The sequence below is a fragment of the Anabrus simplex genome, chromosome 1, assembly GCF_040414725.1.
Source record: "Anabrus simplex isolate iqAnaSimp1 chromosome 1, ASM4041472v1, whole genome shotgun sequence".
Classification (NCBI taxonomy): Eukaryota; Metazoa; Arthropoda; class Insecta; order Orthoptera; family Tettigoniidae; genus Anabrus; species Anabrus simplex.
The window spans coordinates 181,050,431-181,069,403 of NC_090265.1; the positions used below are offsets into that span (position 1 = coordinate 181,050,431).

Sequence of the window (18,973 nt, forward strand, 5' to 3'; positions counted from 1 at the left end):
GAAGATGTCACTACCTGGAAATTTTGGAGTTTTTGAACTGTGTCATTTTCGACGTATTTTTGTTTTGCTTGTAGTAAGAAGTGTGAACTTTCTCTTCTAGAGGACACTACTGAAGATCAACAATAGTGCACCCTAGTGCGGAGTGAAAGAACTGTTTTTTTTTGGAGAAAATTTAACTTCAAAAGTTTGTTCCTTGCTAAATTTCTTTCAGTCATTGTTTAACTTGGCAATATTAACCCTTTCTTTCCCCTTGTTTTGAATTTAGCCAATCCCGAATTTCTTAAATTAATTTTCCACCAATAATGTGTTTCTTCTTCATCTTGTGTAGGGGTTTTCGTTATCCACCAATAAAAAGATTGTGGGCGGGTGTTTTCCTTCCTGAAACGCCTCGAACTTTCCGCGAGAGTATATAAACTGCTGATTTGAGGGTCTCTGCACCACTTCTGTTCCATCTTTCAGTGTGTAAAGTACATAGCAGGGGGCGGGAAGCGCCTCTTTCTTCGGCAGCAGTCAACAACAAGGTAATGGCCGATTAATAACTTCTTTCTTTGCTAGCTCAGCAGTTTAACTCTCGGGGCGGGTCCGAAGTTTTTCCATAATGTAACCTTCCTTAAAATGTATCTATTCTATCTTTAAACTGCATATCGGGATAGAGAGTGCTTAACCCTCTCGAGCTGGAGGTTATTGTTTTGAGGTGAACTTATTTTTCTCAACCTATTCTTCGTTAACGTAAAGCAAATTGTTCTTTTCTAAAGTCACCTCTGTAGTATGGGATTAGCCCTTGCATTAGTGGCCTAGAGCCAGCTTAGGTTTTAAAAACAAATGCATTAGGAGTGCAGATCGCCTCCTCTCTAATTGTTATTTTAGAGGTCATGTAATTAACCTTCTTCTCATTTAATAGACCTCAGTAGGTTGGGTATTTTACCCCTGTGTATATGTCCTTGGAGGACAGCTTGAAGGTGGAATTAGGTGTGGCCTTTGACAGGCCTGAATTTTGAGAGCAAGTTGCTCTTTTCCCGAAAATTTTGTTTTCTGCGTGCCTCAAGGAGGCCTTACTGTGTATTTTGGAGCAAGTGCTCCTAGGCATGAATGGGGTTTTCTGCCCCTCTGTTGAAACTTGTGTTTGGGGTAAAACTGGGCTAATTGCTCAAGAAGTGTGAGGCTGGGGCTCGAAGCCCAAATCCTGTAAATATTGTAATTGTATTTTTATTGCCTTGCTACTCTGTATCTGCCATGATTGTTATTTCTTTATTTGGAAAAGAAAATATAACCTTGTTAATTTTACATGCACTATAATTTCGTAGCTTGAGACCCGTTCACACCCGCACCTTCTTTCACGCATAACTACCACAAAAACACGGTAACAATGACCATCTGCATAATTTTTGGTTTAGTTTCCTGAAAGTCCTAATTTTTACCCGCCTCGCCCAAAATCCGGATTGCGGCATAATCTGCCAGAAGAAAAAGAAGATAATTGAAATTTGACAAAATTATACGTTTTAGCCTGTAACGAACGGAAAACATCCAAGATCATTAAATTTTTCACTTTTTATCCCCAAAGAATATCGAAATATGCAGGCAATTTTAATGGTGGTGCAGACCTTCGGAAATTTCCATCACATAACAGATTGCACAATCTCCGTTCAATTTGGAATGATCTACAACCTCGGTCTTATGACTTTTTGCCGTATCTGTATCAATTTTACGTTTGATTTTTCTCTATTAATGGATGTTAAGTCAATTTGGAATTTTCACATGCATAATTCATACCTTCGATTACTTATATGAAATACAGAATCATCAAACTCTTCACGAAAATTGGCCCACCCATGTGAGCCAAATGCTATGTATCTAGCTGTCACATAATTATCCAAAAAGTAATGTAATGTGAGATAATCTTACAAGAACGTTACCCTGTTCCACGTTTCTAACTCAATCTGACCCAAGAATAGATGACATATCATAGGACCAGCCATTTAGGCCACTAAATCCGGCGTGTCTTATGGTATAATCCTTTGTCGATATGATGTACGTTTAGTAGCAGTTAATCTGTAAATGAAGGTCTTCAATATTGTAAACACGCATATACTTTCGTATGTCGACCTATATATATTCACTGATGTCGATTTGTAGCGATCGAGAAAGGGTGGGTCTGCTATTGTAATCAGTACTCCCCACACCGACTTTGACTGGCAGTATGAAAGGGTTCCTTCTCCAACTCCTGTGTAACTGTCATTAGTAAGGAAGGTCTACAATTGTAATGAATAGTTCACTTCTTGATTTGACTTGCAGAAGGCAAGTGAGCATGCAGTTTTGTTTAAAACTCCCCTACCCGACTGTGTTTGGCAGTAGGCAAGGGTGTCCGCCATTATAAAGAAATGTCCTCATCTAAAATGTGACTGGCATTAGGCATAATGGCCTGCTATTTTGATGGAAACTCACCAACTTGGTGTGACTGGCAGTAAGCTGGCTGGAAGTAGGAAAATGGGCCTGACATTATAATGATAACTGCACAACTCAATTTCGAGTGATAGTAGGGTAATTGCCTGCCATTATAATAAAAACTGTAATCTGTCCGGAAGTAGGAAAGGGGGGCTGCCATTTTAACGAAAACTCCCCAAATCGATTCTGTCCGCACAGTAGGCAATGGGGCCTGCAATTATAATGTAAACTTCCCAACTCGATTGTGAATGGCAGTAGGCAAGTGAGCCTGCCGTTATATCACAAATCCATAACAAACACTTTACATTGGAAACAACGTACGAGGACCTCCCCATGCTCTTTCTCGGATAACGCTAAGAGACATGCAATTTTAAAACAATCTTATTTACTGCATGCACACTATTTACTTCGATATTCGAATACAATGTAGAATACCGTAGCGAAGCACGGGTACATTCGCTAGTTAATTATAAACCAGGAAGATGATGATATCTAACGTAGTTTTTCCCCAGATTGGTATGTAACCCAGTACAGGTATGCCAAACTCTGGTTATTAGTGAACACGCATGTAGCAAAAGCTTTGGCAGAAAATGGAAATTAATGGAAAGTAAATACCGTACAACTTTTTTTGTGTTTTACTGCAACCAGTGTGCAGTTTGTAATCTTACTGGAGGGAAGATGGGATGGATTTAATAAGTTAACTGTAATTGAAAATTGTCAGTCTTCTTCGTTTTAACATTGTTCTGCAGGTGCAGTGTCTGTCTGCTCTTTGAGTCCTTAAATGCCATTCTGCATGGCCCTGAGCATCATTTGACCCAATCCAATGTCTCTCATGTCCACTTCGAAAGTACAGTATTTTGCCAGCGTTATTTAGGTTTACATCAAGGTGGAAGGCACGTTTGGCAGCTGTGCCAGGTACTGTATGTAGAACGTGGCCATACCATCAGAGGTCCCTTTCCTGCAGTTTTTCTATAAATGGTGCAATGCCCATTTGCTGTTGAATTGTGTCATTCCTGATTTGGTGGTTTAAGGAGATGCCCATCAACCAGTAGAATATTTGTATCCCCATGACGTGAAATTGGTGTTCGGTGCTTTTGTTGGACAGTCCACATTCAGCTCCATACAGCACAATTTTTGAATTTGTGAATTTTTTGACTTAACTATTATCAGGCACCCAAGCTACTTAAGATATAAGATTTTCAGAAAACCCACCCAAACAGTTATTATAATCCGTCAAGATTCTTCACAACCTCAAATTCACAAATGAGTAGCATACAACAACATGGTGTACTAAGCCTTCAATGTTCCAATGTCTAAAAGAGACCTCAAAAATGAGTTGAACACCATTCATAATATAGCTAAATCTAATGGATGCAACAGTTTCTTTATTGAAAGAATAATCAATAAATATAAATATCATCCCTCTACTACTTTGAAAAAGATAAATAAAACAATTCCACCCTTTCTATCTTTACGTTCAATGAACAAATTTCCAAATTCACCAACGTCTTTAAAAAGCACGATGTAAAAGTAGTTTTCAAAATCAATAATAGGAATGCACAAGTCTTACACAATGCCACAACCATAAACAAGTTCAATAGTTTTTTGAAATCAGGAGTATACAGCATTATTTGCAACAGTTGTAATTCTTCTTACATCAGACAGACTGGGAGGAACTTTAATATAAGTTACTTGGAACACGTCAATGCCCTGAAGTACAATAAATTTTCAGCTGTAGGACAGCATATACATGACTATAATCACAAATTCACAGACATAAAACAAGATGTGGAAATTCTCAAAATCATCAACAAAGGACCCCTCCTTAACATTACTGAAAGCTGCTTCATACATATAGATCAATATTTTAACCTGAATCATAATCTTAATGACATTTTAGAAAAGTCGAATATCATATTTGACCTTCTAATTCCCATTTTTAGAAACGTCATACCAACAAGTCATAATTCAGTTTTTCATACTATTCAGAGCACCTTTCCTCAGCAGCCATCTGTTTTCCCACATCCTTCAGCCCCACCTTAATCCCCCCTTCCCCTCCTCCCCTTTCTCCTTTCCATGACTTCTCGCCTTGCCCTGCCCCTCTCTCCTTGCCCCGCCCCTTCCTTTTCCTTTGAATCTCATAACCGTTAGTATGAGGCACACAACAATAGGCCACGCACCACATGCCGCAATGAGAGGTAAGTCTCATATAACCCATGCCACTTTTTCATTCATTCATTTAGTTTCCATAGACTGTACAATTACGCACATATTTTGAAATATTTTGACTAACAAGCTCTCTCCTTCAGTTCATTAATTTTATCTAATTTTATCCATTATTCATTCAGGCTAACTTCATGGACACCACAATGAATTGCGAATTTATACCGGCCACAAATTAAGAATGTGTCAGTTTTAACCATATCTTCATGAGCTGTCCTGACAATGTCCAACAGCATTTCAGCACGATTTTAACAAGCACTACGGAAAAATTTCATTTTATTTTCATTGGTTGATGTGGAAACACCATCTACCAGTTTTGGGTCAGCTGGTGGTTATTTACAGTGGCGTCCAGTGGCTTGCATACTGCTAATACCACTCAAGTAGATTTGGTGATTGATGATCTGACTACAGAATCAACATTTACCAGTTCCCGTTTTGCAGTTGAAATTTGTTATGACTAGCAGTGATAGAACTAACAGTTCTACAAATATTAATGCAAGAAAGAGTTTCGATGATGAACATACTCCAGATGCTAAGAATTTAGAACCTAATTTATTTTTTAAATTTTACACATAGTTCATCCCAGATTTCAATGTCAATAGTGTGTTTGTACATTTGTTTTTATGTCAATTGTGTGTTTGTACATTTGTTAAAGAATAATGGCTTTCACGGCTGGTGTCAATATAATAAAAATCTTCTGGGCTATTATGCCGTGGTCCACTCCTCTCATTTCTTCCAGATGTTTCGACTACTGCTGCGGTAGTCAAAACGTCTGGAAGAAATGAGAGGAGTGGACCACGACATAATAGCCCGGAATATTTTTATTATTTTGTACATTGGTTTTGTTATTAAATGTATTACATTAAGGCTGATGATGGCCAGCCAAGGCTGAAACTAGTCCCTAGTTTAGTAATGTAAGTCAAAAATATTGCATATTATAGTATTGAAAAGGTGGACCATTACAACATTAATTAATTAATTAATTATTATTGTTATTACAATTCAATATGGATCAAAACCATGAAGTTTATTTCCTATGATGGTATCATTACTTGGATTAATTTCCAGGTATTCTGTCTTCCTGATGTTCAGGCAGAGACGATATAGGAAGAGGCAGTTATTCCATTCTTCAACTAGCCCGTGCCAATTGTTCCCTGAAAATTCACTTTCTCTTTGCTGTTTTATTCCTCAGATTCAGAAGGAGAAGGACTGAAGAAAGAGGAAAGTTTTAAAGACCAAGTAACAGATAGCCCGCCTGGTGCCTATGATCATTAAGGTCTATATGGTCTGACATCGTGGTTAGTCGGTTCAAGACCTGTTGGGGAAAGCATTTTCATCTTCAGAATATTGGCTGGTACGGTAGGAGAGGTGGTGGTTATAGAATTTCCAATCACTAGATTGCATGCCAAAGGCCTGGATTCAATTCCAAACCTCTCTGCAGAATTCGTATGGAGTGAGGGTGTATGATGCTGCTGATAGGGATTTGTCCAACAAATGGGCACATAAAGCTTTGAGCAGAACCGTTTGGTGTTAATCGATTGGAGTAGTCTATGTGTTGACAGCAGGTTTCACCCTTTCCCTATATCACCACCACCACCGCACATCCAGACATGCATATCACCCATCGGTGTCAAATAGAAAGACCTGCACCAAGCATCACTGGAGGACCGACCGACCGACCGACCGACTGACCGATCAACCAACCAACCAACCAACCAACCAACCAACCAACCAACCAACCAACCAACCAACCAACCAACCAACCAACCAACCAACCAACCAACCAACCAACCAACCAACCAACCAACCAACCAACCAACCAACCAACCAACCAACCAACCAACCAACCAACCAACCAACGTCATATTTTCAAAATTGAGAAAAGTACGCTTTTATCTCCTTGGTGTCTGCCTCCGTACCATAACGGTTAGTGTTATTAGCTACCACCCTCGGGGCCCAGGTTCGATTCCCGGTACTGCCACAAGTTTATGAATAGCAGAAGATCTGGTATGTGGTTGAAATGATACATGCAGCTCACCTCCATTAGGGGTGTGCCTGAAAAGTGCTGCACCACCTCGGGTTGAGGATATGAGTTTACTTTATCTACTTGGTCAGATGACAAATGTTACCCAAATTTCGGTAATTTTTTGAGCTATCATCAAGTGTTCCTAGATAAAGGTACATAATCATCTAGTTAGATCTGCTGGAAGTGAAAATTGGGTGTCACTGTCGATAATAGGACTTCATAAGTATTTTGAAGAAAAAATTGCGTCCAAAACCCAGTTACCGGGAGAGATAAATTTTAAGGCACAGGAGAAGGGATAAATGTCTGAAGAACTGATGAAAAAAAAGTAAGCTAAGATGATGACTTGGCACTTTATTAAGACAGAGATGTGTTCATTCTTGATGCAATTAATGTGCATATTACTATCAAAAATAAAGATGCAAGTTGGAGAGACAAACACTGATCTTCTTGTAATTCCAATAGGAATGATTTCTCAGCTTCAAGCACTAGATAAAGTTGGTAATAAAAAACTCTATGATTACTTAACAGAAATAGTATAGCAATTGGTTAATAATAATGGGAACCATGAACAGGTGCTCAAAGGCAAGCTGAAGAAACTGAGTTGGCTTATCAGAAAATGAATGTATGGACAGAAATCACAAGCAAGTCCACTATATGAGGGTTTAAAAAGTTCCATGTTTATGGCACTGTGTAGGAAGAATCCAACTTTAGATTTAATTTTAGTACTACTCTAAAGAAGGAGGAAGAACAAGGAAAGTCAAATTACTGGAAATAAAAGAATGCTGTGTTGGACAAAAATTGACCATTCTTGCAAAACATCATTAGCATATCAAGATCGTGTTATATTCAAGGCCATCTTAAAAGCCGGTTCATTCCCTTTTCTTGAAAACTGTCATCAAAATTTTGGGACTATTTTATATGATATTGTATATTTAAACCAGCATGTGTATGATATTGCACTATCAAAGTTAAGTCTTGTAAAGCTTTATTTCAATTACATTTCATTCATCACTGATCTGCATTCAGAGATGTCACCTAGGTGGCAGATCCCCAATAAATTGTTTACCTTATCTTTCCTTAAATGATTTCAAAGAAGTTGGAAATTTATCAAACATATCCCTAGGTAAATTATTCCAATCACTACTTCCTTGTTCTATAAACAGATATTTGCCCCAATTTGTCCTCTTGAATTCCAACTTTATCTTCATTTTAGGATATTTCCTACTTTAAGAAACTCCACTCAAGCTTATTTGTCTATTAATGTCTTTCCATGCCATGCCTCCACTGACAGCTTGGAACATACCACATATTACATATTATATCTCATCATCAGGTCCGTATTGAGCAACATACACCTTTCTGAAAAAAATTATTCTTGAGGGTCCACCTTTCCAATACATTATGTTTTTTTAAATTTTATTTTATTAATTTACATAAATAATGTTACATCATTACTATGTCTTAAGCAGGACATGTTTTGGCTATTTTTAGGCATCTTCAACCGCTGTTCCTAATATCTCAGATCAAAATTGCTAGGGACGTAGGCTTGGTCTATACAAATATATAAAGAGGTAAAGTTTGTTTGTATGTAATAGCTAATCTCAGGAACTACTGGACTGATTATAAAAATTCTTTCACTAATAGAAAGATACATTATCCCTGAGTGCTATAGGCTATATTTTATTTTCAAAACAATTCGCCGGGGGGAGGGGGGGTTACGTGGGGAGATATAAAAATACTAGGTCAATATAGGCAAAATATTGAATTTGTCGTACAAGGATGAGACAAAACTCATTTTAAGACCTTGACTCAAAGGAAAAAACTCAGTAAGCCCTACAGGCCTGAAAACCATGTTTTAAAGCCTTAAAACTAACCGTTATTGAGATATTGACACCACACTACCCCTGCTCTAGGAATCGGATAAAGAAATGAACTGCTGTAACCATGGCAACATGAGCTCCAGTATGCTTACAGCAGCAAGATTATCTATATATATAAAAGAACTTGTCCTGACTGACTGACTGACTGACTGACTCATCATCGCCGAGCCAAAACTACTGGACATAAAGAAATGAAATTTTGGGGATACATTCATATCAAGATGTAGGTGCTCGTTAAGAGAGGATTTTTGGGTATTCCGTCGCTAAAGGGGTTGAAAGGGGGGTGAAATTTTAAAATGAGTGTATCTATATCTCAAAAATTTAAAAGTTTACAGATGTAAAAATTGGTATTTAGAATCTTCTTTGAAAATAAGGAAACACTTTTTTTTCTTCAGAAAATCCCAACAGGAAGGGTGGAAAAGGGTGAAGAAATGGTTGAATGCCTTTAATAAGGATACGTATATCTCAGAAACTGAAGACATTACGGACCTGAAAATTGGTATTTGGGATCTCCTTTAAAAATAAAGAAACACACATTTTTTGTTTTTGGAAAATCCCAATAGAAGGGGTGAAAAAGGGTGAAAAATGGGTTGAATTCCTTAAATGAGGATACTTATATCTCAGAAACAGGAGATATTACAGACCTGAAAATTGGTATTTGCGATCTCATTTGAAAATAAAGATACACATATTTTTTTGTTTTTGGAAAATCTAATAAATGAGGGTTAAACAGGAGTGACAAATTGGGGTGAATTTTTGGAAAGACTATATGTACAGTATATCTCAGAAACGTAAAATGTTATAGACGTAACAATTGGTATTTGGAATCTCCTGTAAAAGTAAAGAAACATAGGTGATTTCTTTTTGGAGACTCCACTTAAGGGGAACTAAAAAGTGGGTGAAATTTCAAAATGAGCATTTCTACAGTATATCTCAAAAACTTAACATTTTACCGAAGTGAAAAATAGTATTTTTATCTCCATTGAAAATAAAGAAACATGTATTTTCAGTTTTCTGGAAAAACACTTGGGTGAAGGTGTAAAAGTGACTGAAAATGGGGTTGAATTCTTTTAATTAGGATACTGATATCTCTAAAGCTGAAGATGTTACAGACGTGAAATTTGGTATTTGGAATTTCCTTTAAAAATAAAGGAATACGTATTTTTTGTTTTCAGAAATCCTCCTAAAGGGAGGAGGGAAATTGAAAAATTAGTTGAATTATTTGTATGAGGATACCATTATCTCAAAAAAAAAAAAAAACAGGGGCGGGAGGTGAAAAATTGAAAATTAATTGAATAAATTGTGTGAGGATACATCTAATAAAATTAAAGTTGTTACAGACGTAAAAATTGATATTTGGATCACCTTTAAAAACAAAGAAAAAAGCGTTTTTGTGCAAAATAATTTTGGGGGGCGGGGGTTAAAAAGGAGTTAGATTCCTTTTATGTGGACACATATCTCAAAAACTGAAGATGTTAGAGTCGTGATAATTGGTATTTAGAAGATCCTTTACTATTAAAGAGACAAGTATTTTTAACGGGAAATTCACTTAAGGGGACGGTGGTGGGGGGGATGTGAAAGGAAGTGGAAAAAGTGAATTCTCTTTATGGGGATACTTATATCTCAGAACTGAAGGTAACAGACGTGTATACAAGGAAACATGCCTTCTTATTTTTGGTGGGGGAGTAAATCAACTTAACGGCAGTGGGGTGAAAAAGGAGTTGAGACCAATTGAATTTACTGTTCATAATGTACTTAATCTGATCATAAACTGATCATTTTTTATCTTTCCTGGGTTCGTTTCCAAGAACCATCTTTTCCTTTGGAGTACATAAAGTTAGATTACAGTAGATTCTCCTGGCATATAAATAAAAATTTAAATACATTTGAAATAAACGATATGAATGATATTGACCATGCAATTGTTCACCTCTATAATAAGGTCAATAATTCAGTGAAGTATATAATTCGTGTCGCCAGAAATCTCGCACACTTTCCTACGCGCGACGATGGTGCTGGTCACATCTACTGCCATCGATGCAATCTACTGCCAAGTAGCGGTCTTGCATCTTGCTGTGGGTTCCAGGCCATCAATAATAATAATAATAATAATAATAATAATAATAATAATAATAATAATAATAATAATAATAATAATAATACCGGTTGGTACACCTCTACGCCGCACTTTTGAATTTTCTGCCTTAAAGTACTCCCCTACAGCAGAAACTCGGAACTTTAAAAACTGAATTATCTCAGCAGTTTCTCAGAAGATGTCACTGGGTTAATTTCGAACTGCTTTTGTTTACTAATTATCAAGAAGTGTGGACATTCTCTGATAGATGTCTCTACTAAACTATGACAATGCACTCTGGTGCGAAGTGGTAGAACTTTATTTGAAGAAATTTTGTATTCATAAGTTTGTTACTTACTAAATTTCGTTCTTTCATTTGTGGGTTGGCAATATAAATCTTTTCTTTCTGCCAGTTTTGAAGTTAGCCAATCAATAATTTCTGTCATTAATTTTCAGCCAATTGTGTCTTTCTTCTCCAATTTTGATGTGTAATGTAAGTTACCCAATAAACGACTGTGGGTGTGTCTTAATTATTCATGAAAGGTCTCGAATCTTCCTCTAGAGTATTTTCCTGGCTGTCCGCCACTTCAACAACATCTAGCTTAGTGTATGGAAGTATAGCAGGGGGCGGGTAGAGCCTCTTCCTTCAGGCAGCAGCTCTTCAACAAAGGTAATGGCCTTTTAACATCTTTATTTCTTGCTAGCTCAGCAGTTTAGCCCTCAGGGAAGGTCCGAAACCTTTTCAATGTAACCTACCTCTCTAAAAATGTAACTTAGTGCCGGCTTATGTAAAAATTTCTTATTATTTTAACTGTAAATCGGGGATAGAGAGTGCTTTACCCTCTCGAGCTCCCCTTCATTTTGAGTTGAGGTAACTACATTTTCATAACCGATTTTCTTCTCTTAATGTATTAAAATTTTCTTATATGAGTCACCTCCCTAGTTTGGGAATACCCCCAGTATCATCGGGTCTAGTGCCCCTTAGGTTTTATAAGGTTTCATGTAGGAGTGCAAGCAATGCCTCCATTCATCTTGGTATTTTAGGCCATTTAATTAATCTGTTCTTTTCCACTGAGGCCCAGTAGGTTGGGTACGAGATACCCCCATTCCATTTGACGTAAGCGGTGCCTTGATGGCAATTTGTGTAATAGTCTGGTATTGCCTTTAATAGGCTTGAAAATTTGAGAGTGGCTCAGCTCTTTCTTGTGTTTGAAAAGTCCCTCTGGGAGGCTTGAGGTTAAAAGTTGGGAGCAAGTGCTCCTTGAATGAATAAATGAGTGTACCTTGGTAATGTTAGGCTAGTAGCTCAAGGATTGTGTAACTGAGGCTCGAAGCCAGAACTTGTAATGATCCCCTAAAACTTGTGCTTTTGTTTATAAATTATACCTTGTACCTGATTTTGGCTTGTTGATTTGTTACTTGCTGAATTTTGAAAGTCTATATGAAAATTGTTAAGTTCTGAAAATATAACCTTTATTGAAATTTTAATTCATCTTTCAGCTTTGTACTTAGACCCATTCCAGCCCACACCTTCTTTCACCTCTGCCTTCCATGGATAACTCCGTAACAATAATAATAATAATAATAATAATAATAATAATAATAATAATAATAATAATAATAATAATAATAATAATAATAATAATAATAATAATAATTCGTCGCCATAAGACCTATCTGTGTCGGTGCGACGTAAAGCCCCTAGCAAAAAAAAAAAAATAATAATAATAATAATAATAATAATAATAATAATGTTCTGGACCATTGTCAAAATGTGCGGGCCGCACTGAAAACGGGCCCTGGCCGGGTAATAACTTTGATTGCAGTCCGGCCGCAGGTTCAGTACCGCCAAGGCACCCAAGACGACACCACACCAGATCCCCTCAAGGATTTGATCCATATTAAAAATGCTTATGGGAAAAAATGGCAAAGATTTAGGGACCCAACTGACCGGGTGCAATACCTGGACCTAGCCCGGGAAGTACGAAATCGATTGCTGGAAAGAAAGATTGAAAGATGGGAGGAACATTGCCGTAATCTCTCAGAAAACGAGTCAGATCACGAACTTTGGCGGATTCTCTCAGAAAACCAGTTAGATCACTAATTTCAGCAGATTATATATAAAACGTTAAGCATTCAATTATAAATTTCATCAAAATACCATAGCAAAGCACGGTTATCTTGCTAGTCTACAATATATATCACAAAAACCTAACATGTTACAGACATAAAATTTGGTATTTGGAATCTCATTTAAAATAAAATAACACAGATTTTTGTTTTCAGAAAATCCACTTAAGGGGGGACGGTTGAAAAGAAGTGAGGAAGGAGTTGAATTCTTTATATGAGGATACCTATATCTCAGAAGCGGAAGATGTTACAGACGTTAAAAATTGGTATGCTATACTTAGAATCTCTTTTAAAAATAAATGAATGCACTTTTTCTGGGAAATCCCCTTAAGGGGCTGAAAATTTTTTGAAAAGCAGGTGATATTTTAAAATGAGTATCTTCTTCTCTTCTACCAGTTTTCCCACACCTGTGGGGTTGCGGGTGCAAATTGTGTCACACATGTGGATTTGACGCTGTTTTACGACTGGATGCTCTTCCTGACGCCAACCCTATGTGTAGGGATGTAATTACTATTGCATATTCCTCTTGTGGTTGGTAATGTGGTGTGTGGAGTGAATATGAAGAGGAGAGTGTTGGACAAACACAAACAACCTGTCCTCGAGCCAGAAGAATTAATCACACGCGCTTAAAATATCCGACCCAGCCCCGAATCGAAACTGGAACTCTGTGAACCGAAGGCCTCAATGATGAACTCTCAGCCAAGACATGGGGCAGTTTTTAAAATTAATATATCTACAGTATATCTCATAACCTTAACATGCTACAGTCATGAAAACTGATATTTGTAATCTCCTTTAGAAATAAAGAAACCCCCCCCCCTTTTTTTTTTTGACTGTTTCTCACATGTGGGGTTCCATGTCGCATGTTCCAGATTTAGCTCTGCCAGTAGCTTGGTCATATTAGCCCCAAAAGGCAATGCCACAAACGTGGTTTACAAAGAGGTTCTGGCGTAAATGAAATGCAACTTTTCGGCGAGTATTCATACTTTAGGGATTTTCAGATAATATCTTAGTGCAGTACTGAGGAACAATTAATTTTTATCAACTTAAAAAATCCTCATCTGCAAAGCCGTGGCTAACAGCTAGTTTATGATAAAATGCTTAAAATAGTTGGGCTAACATGAATTGCTCTGTCTAAAACGTTTATACATACTACCAGTGTATATCTTATAGAAACATCTGGCTGACATGAATTGCTCTGTCTAAAAAGTTATGCTTACAGATTACTACACATTTTGTAAAAACAACCTTGACATGATTGTTACACTTTAAAGCTCAGTCATATATATTAGTTCAATTCAATGTTACTTATAACGACGTTGGGTCGACGTGGGTTGTTCAGTCTATAATGTCCAACATGTGTGCAACCAATGGAAACTTCACTGACTTAATTGTCACTTTTTGTGATGTTCATTTTTAAGATAAAAATTCAGTTGTGGTTTCATGGGATGTTGATGTGGTCAGTTGTCTGACTGTTTTCCTTCTTTGTTGCTTTATGATGTTTAAAATTAGGTAAAACAGGGCTGCCTGCTGTTATGTGGGTCAGAAGAGGGGACTTCTCAAGATCTTTCTTTCGATTGTTGTGGACCTTATTGCTCATTAAAGAGCTGAGAGTGGTGAGTCCCCTCACTTCTTTTGTGAATGGTTTGTTCCTGTGACGCTTTCTGTTCGATTGAGCGAGGTGACTTTTTCGGGAGTTGGGGGAATCAACTTAAAGGGCGGGGTGGGGGGTGAAAATGGAGTTGAGAATTTTTTTATGAGGATACTTATATCTCAAAGAGTGAAGATGTTACAGACATGAAAATTGATATTTGGAATCTCCTTTAAAAATAAGGAAACAAATATTTTTTTGTTTTCAGAGAGTCGACCTAGTGAAAATAAATAAATAAAGAAGGAGTTGAATTATGTTTATGTGGATACTTATATCTTAACAACTGAATCTGTTAGAGACGTGAAAGTTGGTATTTTGAATTTCCTTTAAAAACAAAGAAACACTTATTTATTTTCGGAATGTGCACTTAAGGGGCTGAAAAGAATTCAAAAAGTGGGTGAATTTCTTAAATGATACTGGTATATCTACAATATATTTCAAAACACATGTTACAGACAAGAATCTTGGTATTTGAAATCTCCTTTAAAAATAAAGAAACATGTATTTATTTTTTCGACTTGAGAGAAGACTGTTTCTCACATGTACAGTTTTATGTCACATGGTCATCTTAGCCCCAAAAGGTAATACCACAAACTTGATTTACAAAGAGTTTCTGGGGTAAATGAAACTCAATTTTTTGGTGAGTTTTTATACTTTAGGGATTTTCAGATAATTTCTTAGTACAATGCCGAAATTACAAAATCAACATGAGCAAAGCCATGAGTAATTGCTAGTAAGTTACATATATACTATAAGAAAACGTAAAAGTCAAATAATACTGCCCTAAGGGACCCTCCCCCCCACCCAATAATCATTTCACCTACTCTAATTCTCTGAGTTCTATTTTCTGTTTAGCCACACATTCAACCACTCTTTTGTTTAGTCCAATAGCACTGAATTTTGTCAGTAATCTTGCATGATCTCCCCTATACAAAGCCTTGGATTAGACAACAGCAATTTAATCCATTTGACCTCCCAAATCTAAAATATCTGCTATATCTTGCTGAAATCCTACAAGTTGAGCTTGAGTGGAAGAATAACCTTTCCTAAGCCCAAACTGCCTTCTATCAAACTTGTTAGTAAGTTCACAAATGTTCCCAGCCCAAAGATTGTAAAATCTCCATAATGTTGCTTGTTTGTCAGAAGCCACTCAGAACAAATCGTGCTGCTTTCCTTTGGATCTCTTCCAGTTCTTAAATCAAGAAATCCCAGTGAGAGTCGCATACACTGGAACCATACTCAAATCAGTGTCTTACCAGTGACTTATATATCCTTCCTTTTATTTCCTTACTACAACCCCTAAATACCCTCATAATCATATGAACAGATCTGTAACCTCCTTTCACAACCTCATTAATGTGATTTACTTTCAACATTTGTTTACTTAATAAATTCTGATCCATGAATGTGATACTTCCTACCATCAATTCAGATCTTGAAAACTTGAGAGTTTCTGACTGAACTGACCTACAGAGTCTATGTCTCTGCAGAGCAACACTGACCAGCAGCAACTTTGATACATCTCTTGATTTAACTTGAGACTTAAACTATTGTACCTGTACCTGGTTCCATTATCTTAATTACTGTACTTATCTGCATAACAGACACGTTCTTTTTCCAGTGATTATAACAGTAAGCTAGGGTGCATCTTTAATGCAAAGAAAAGATTGTCGTGAAAAATTAGGCATATTAAAACACGTATCATCTTGATTGTGAAATAACCAATAGCATCAAAACTAATGTACCATACCAGTAGCGTTTACCAAAACCAACTGCAATACCTAGACTAAGAAATGGAGCTGGTCTTGGTGTCTACAAATAATGCATTGATGTACGTGCTACAAACCGATCCATTGATTGTAACTTATGAAACTTAACCTTAAAACTTGAAATAAAGTACGGCAGTATTTATTGGTAAAACAAAACATTAATAACGTTTTATTGCTATTATTAACACATAGACTTATATCATTCCTGACTACAACAGGCATTCTAACAATACTGAGTTTTAAGAATCTCATAATTGTTCCATATTGACTTTATAGTAAAGAAAATATGTAATTTCACTAGTCCACCTTTGTCAATTAATTAAATGTTTTTAATATGTTTTCATTCAACATTTAATGTATTGACCAAGGTAAACTACTGAAATTACATATTTTCTTTTGATACTGTACTGCATTTAGCGAGGCGTCAGTTAATAGTCTTAAAGTGTACTTTGTGTGCATTAAAAAGAACCAACTGTGATTAGAGTTTCCATACATTGCTGTTTAAAAATTGTAATTATTTCAACACAACTAACCCTTCCTTCATTTCTAATCAATGCAAATAAGTACTCAACACACCCTTAAAGTACTGTACACTGACATCCCATTTTCACAAATGCTAGGGAAATAATTGTTATCCTATGAGGACAGTATTTTGGGAGTATGTAGCCATTAATCTTCATTTACTAGTTTTACTGCATACTGCAATGAATCCAATTTTAAGATATAAAATATTATTAAAACATATTTTATTAAAAATGAAATGTGTATATGATTTTTTTTTTTAATTTTAAGGTGAAAATTGGGATATGTCCATCATATGATGGCATATATTACACAAATAACTAAGGCAATTCTCAGATAAAGTTGATTTTCTCTTTGAGATTAGAATATTCTGTGATTCTACATTCCAAGATACTCTTCCAAGGAGATTTGTCTTAATTCATTCCGTCCCTCTATCCTAATTTTAGATGACATTAGATGATACAAACTGCAACAAGCCATTGTCGTTGATTGTTGAACCTTTTAATTATGTTAATGATAAAATTAGTCCTATTTTAGCAATATTGAAATTGTTCAGCATGATTTTTAGGTCTTCATTATTATTACAGTATTATGATAATGAAGGCTGAGTGTACAGGAAATCAGAAAAAGTCTACAATTCCAGCAAATGGTGCGACAATGACGACACAGTAGCCACAACGTTGGCAGGATCAGCAGGGATAAGGAAGAAACATAATACTTATAATAGCAACAGTGAATTGTTGAGGCTCATGCTAAGCAAGCTTCATAGAAGAAGCTGGAAGCTTATTAATAATGGAGAAGGTGTCCAAAATGATATGAAAGTGGAAACTACAATAATCTTCCATGGACCTTTATAAAGAGAGCATTTACAGGAGTCGAGTCTTGAGTGAGTGAGTCTTGAGTCAATCTCGGGTGAATGTGAGTGATGAGATAGTCCTGAGTCTGCACATCTGCAAGGAGTAAGACAGTCTTGATTACGCCAAGTGCAGTGAGCTGTGAAGTGACCTGTTCTAGGAATGAGGCTATGCTTAGAAAAGCTGAGATTGATAGCTGGAGTTTGATGTGTTAGAGAGAAGTGGTTTTGATTATGTTCACGAGTAAATAAACAGTGTTGAGTGGAAAACTGAAATGCAAGAGAACATGTAAATAAATATAAATAGTAGTTCAATAAATTTAGTTGACAGTAAAAATACATTACCTCTCTGAGTAGTAGTAACACTGATAACCCACCACAGAATTAAGCATATACAGTATAGAGGTGTTTGTGCATTGCCATTGATCATGACATTCAGTTCTAAATTCTCATCAATGATGTGCTAGAAAATCCTGTCTGAATACTCTTAACTTTCATGCAAAACAATGTTTTTTACTTTTCTAATTTTTCTTCTGTTAGAATAATCTTGTTAGCAACATCAACCCAATACTTTCTTCTCCATCTCTTCTAGCATCCATTGACTAACAGACATGCCATACATGCAAAAATTTCTATGGATCTGAAACTGATCTTACCAATGTCTTCAGGATTTATAATTATGAATGTTTCTTGATCAGGAAGATTTCCAATAGTTATTTGACCCTCTTCTCTCAACCAAGTGAGAATTAAGAGATAATCCAGGTCCAAGTTATAACGAGACAAGTACAAGATAGGAATCCACCACAAGGACTCCGTCGTTTCGTATGTCTGATATGGCCACTCTCTTATAAAAGCATGCTGGAATATTGTACATAAAGTGAGCATTTGCTTATACTTCTACAATAAGCAACAGGAGGAAAAGTTATAAAAGGATACAGTTTGTCTTAATGGCAATAGTCACTCTGCCCAAAATAATATTTACACTTAAAACAGGAATTCTTTGCTGTAGTTTTGAAATATAACATTGAACTAGGGACTCTCAAATATTTCCACACATAAATCGTTGTTTGGTAGCACACCATCACCTACTGAAATAACATTATACACAAATTACCTATACACAATATATTTCTACATCTGGGATACATAGGTCCCTCGTCAAGCATTGAACTGGGTTTACAGTATCAATGAGAAAACATGCAGAAGACAACTCATTCCCTCTATATCTGCTGTCTTTAGATAATACATTCAAGCAATTCCAAATTAAATATTATTTACTGGAATATCAACAGTAACATCACTGCTTCAAATATCCATTACATTATGTTAACTTAAAAAATATCATAATTTAATTCATCATTATCTAAAAGCTTTGCCTTGTCGCTGCAACCATTGATCTCCTC

General features: G+C 36.3%; 1 protein-coding gene across 2 annotated transcripts in view; it reads right to left on the reverse strand.

Annotated features, from left to right (window-relative positions):
• The window catches only part of LOC136859755 (aminopeptidase N), a 206,097-nt gene that overhangs the window by 51,030 nt on the left and 136,094 nt on the right, over positions 1-18,973 (reverse strand). For both annotated transcript variants that reach the window (XM_068225771.1, XM_068225770.1), the window contains exon 11: positions 18,227-18,428. In XM_068225771.1, coding sequence (XP_068081872.1) covers positions 18,227-18,428 — 202 coding nt within the window. The remainder of the gene's footprint in view (positions 1-18,226; positions 18,429-18,973) is intronic.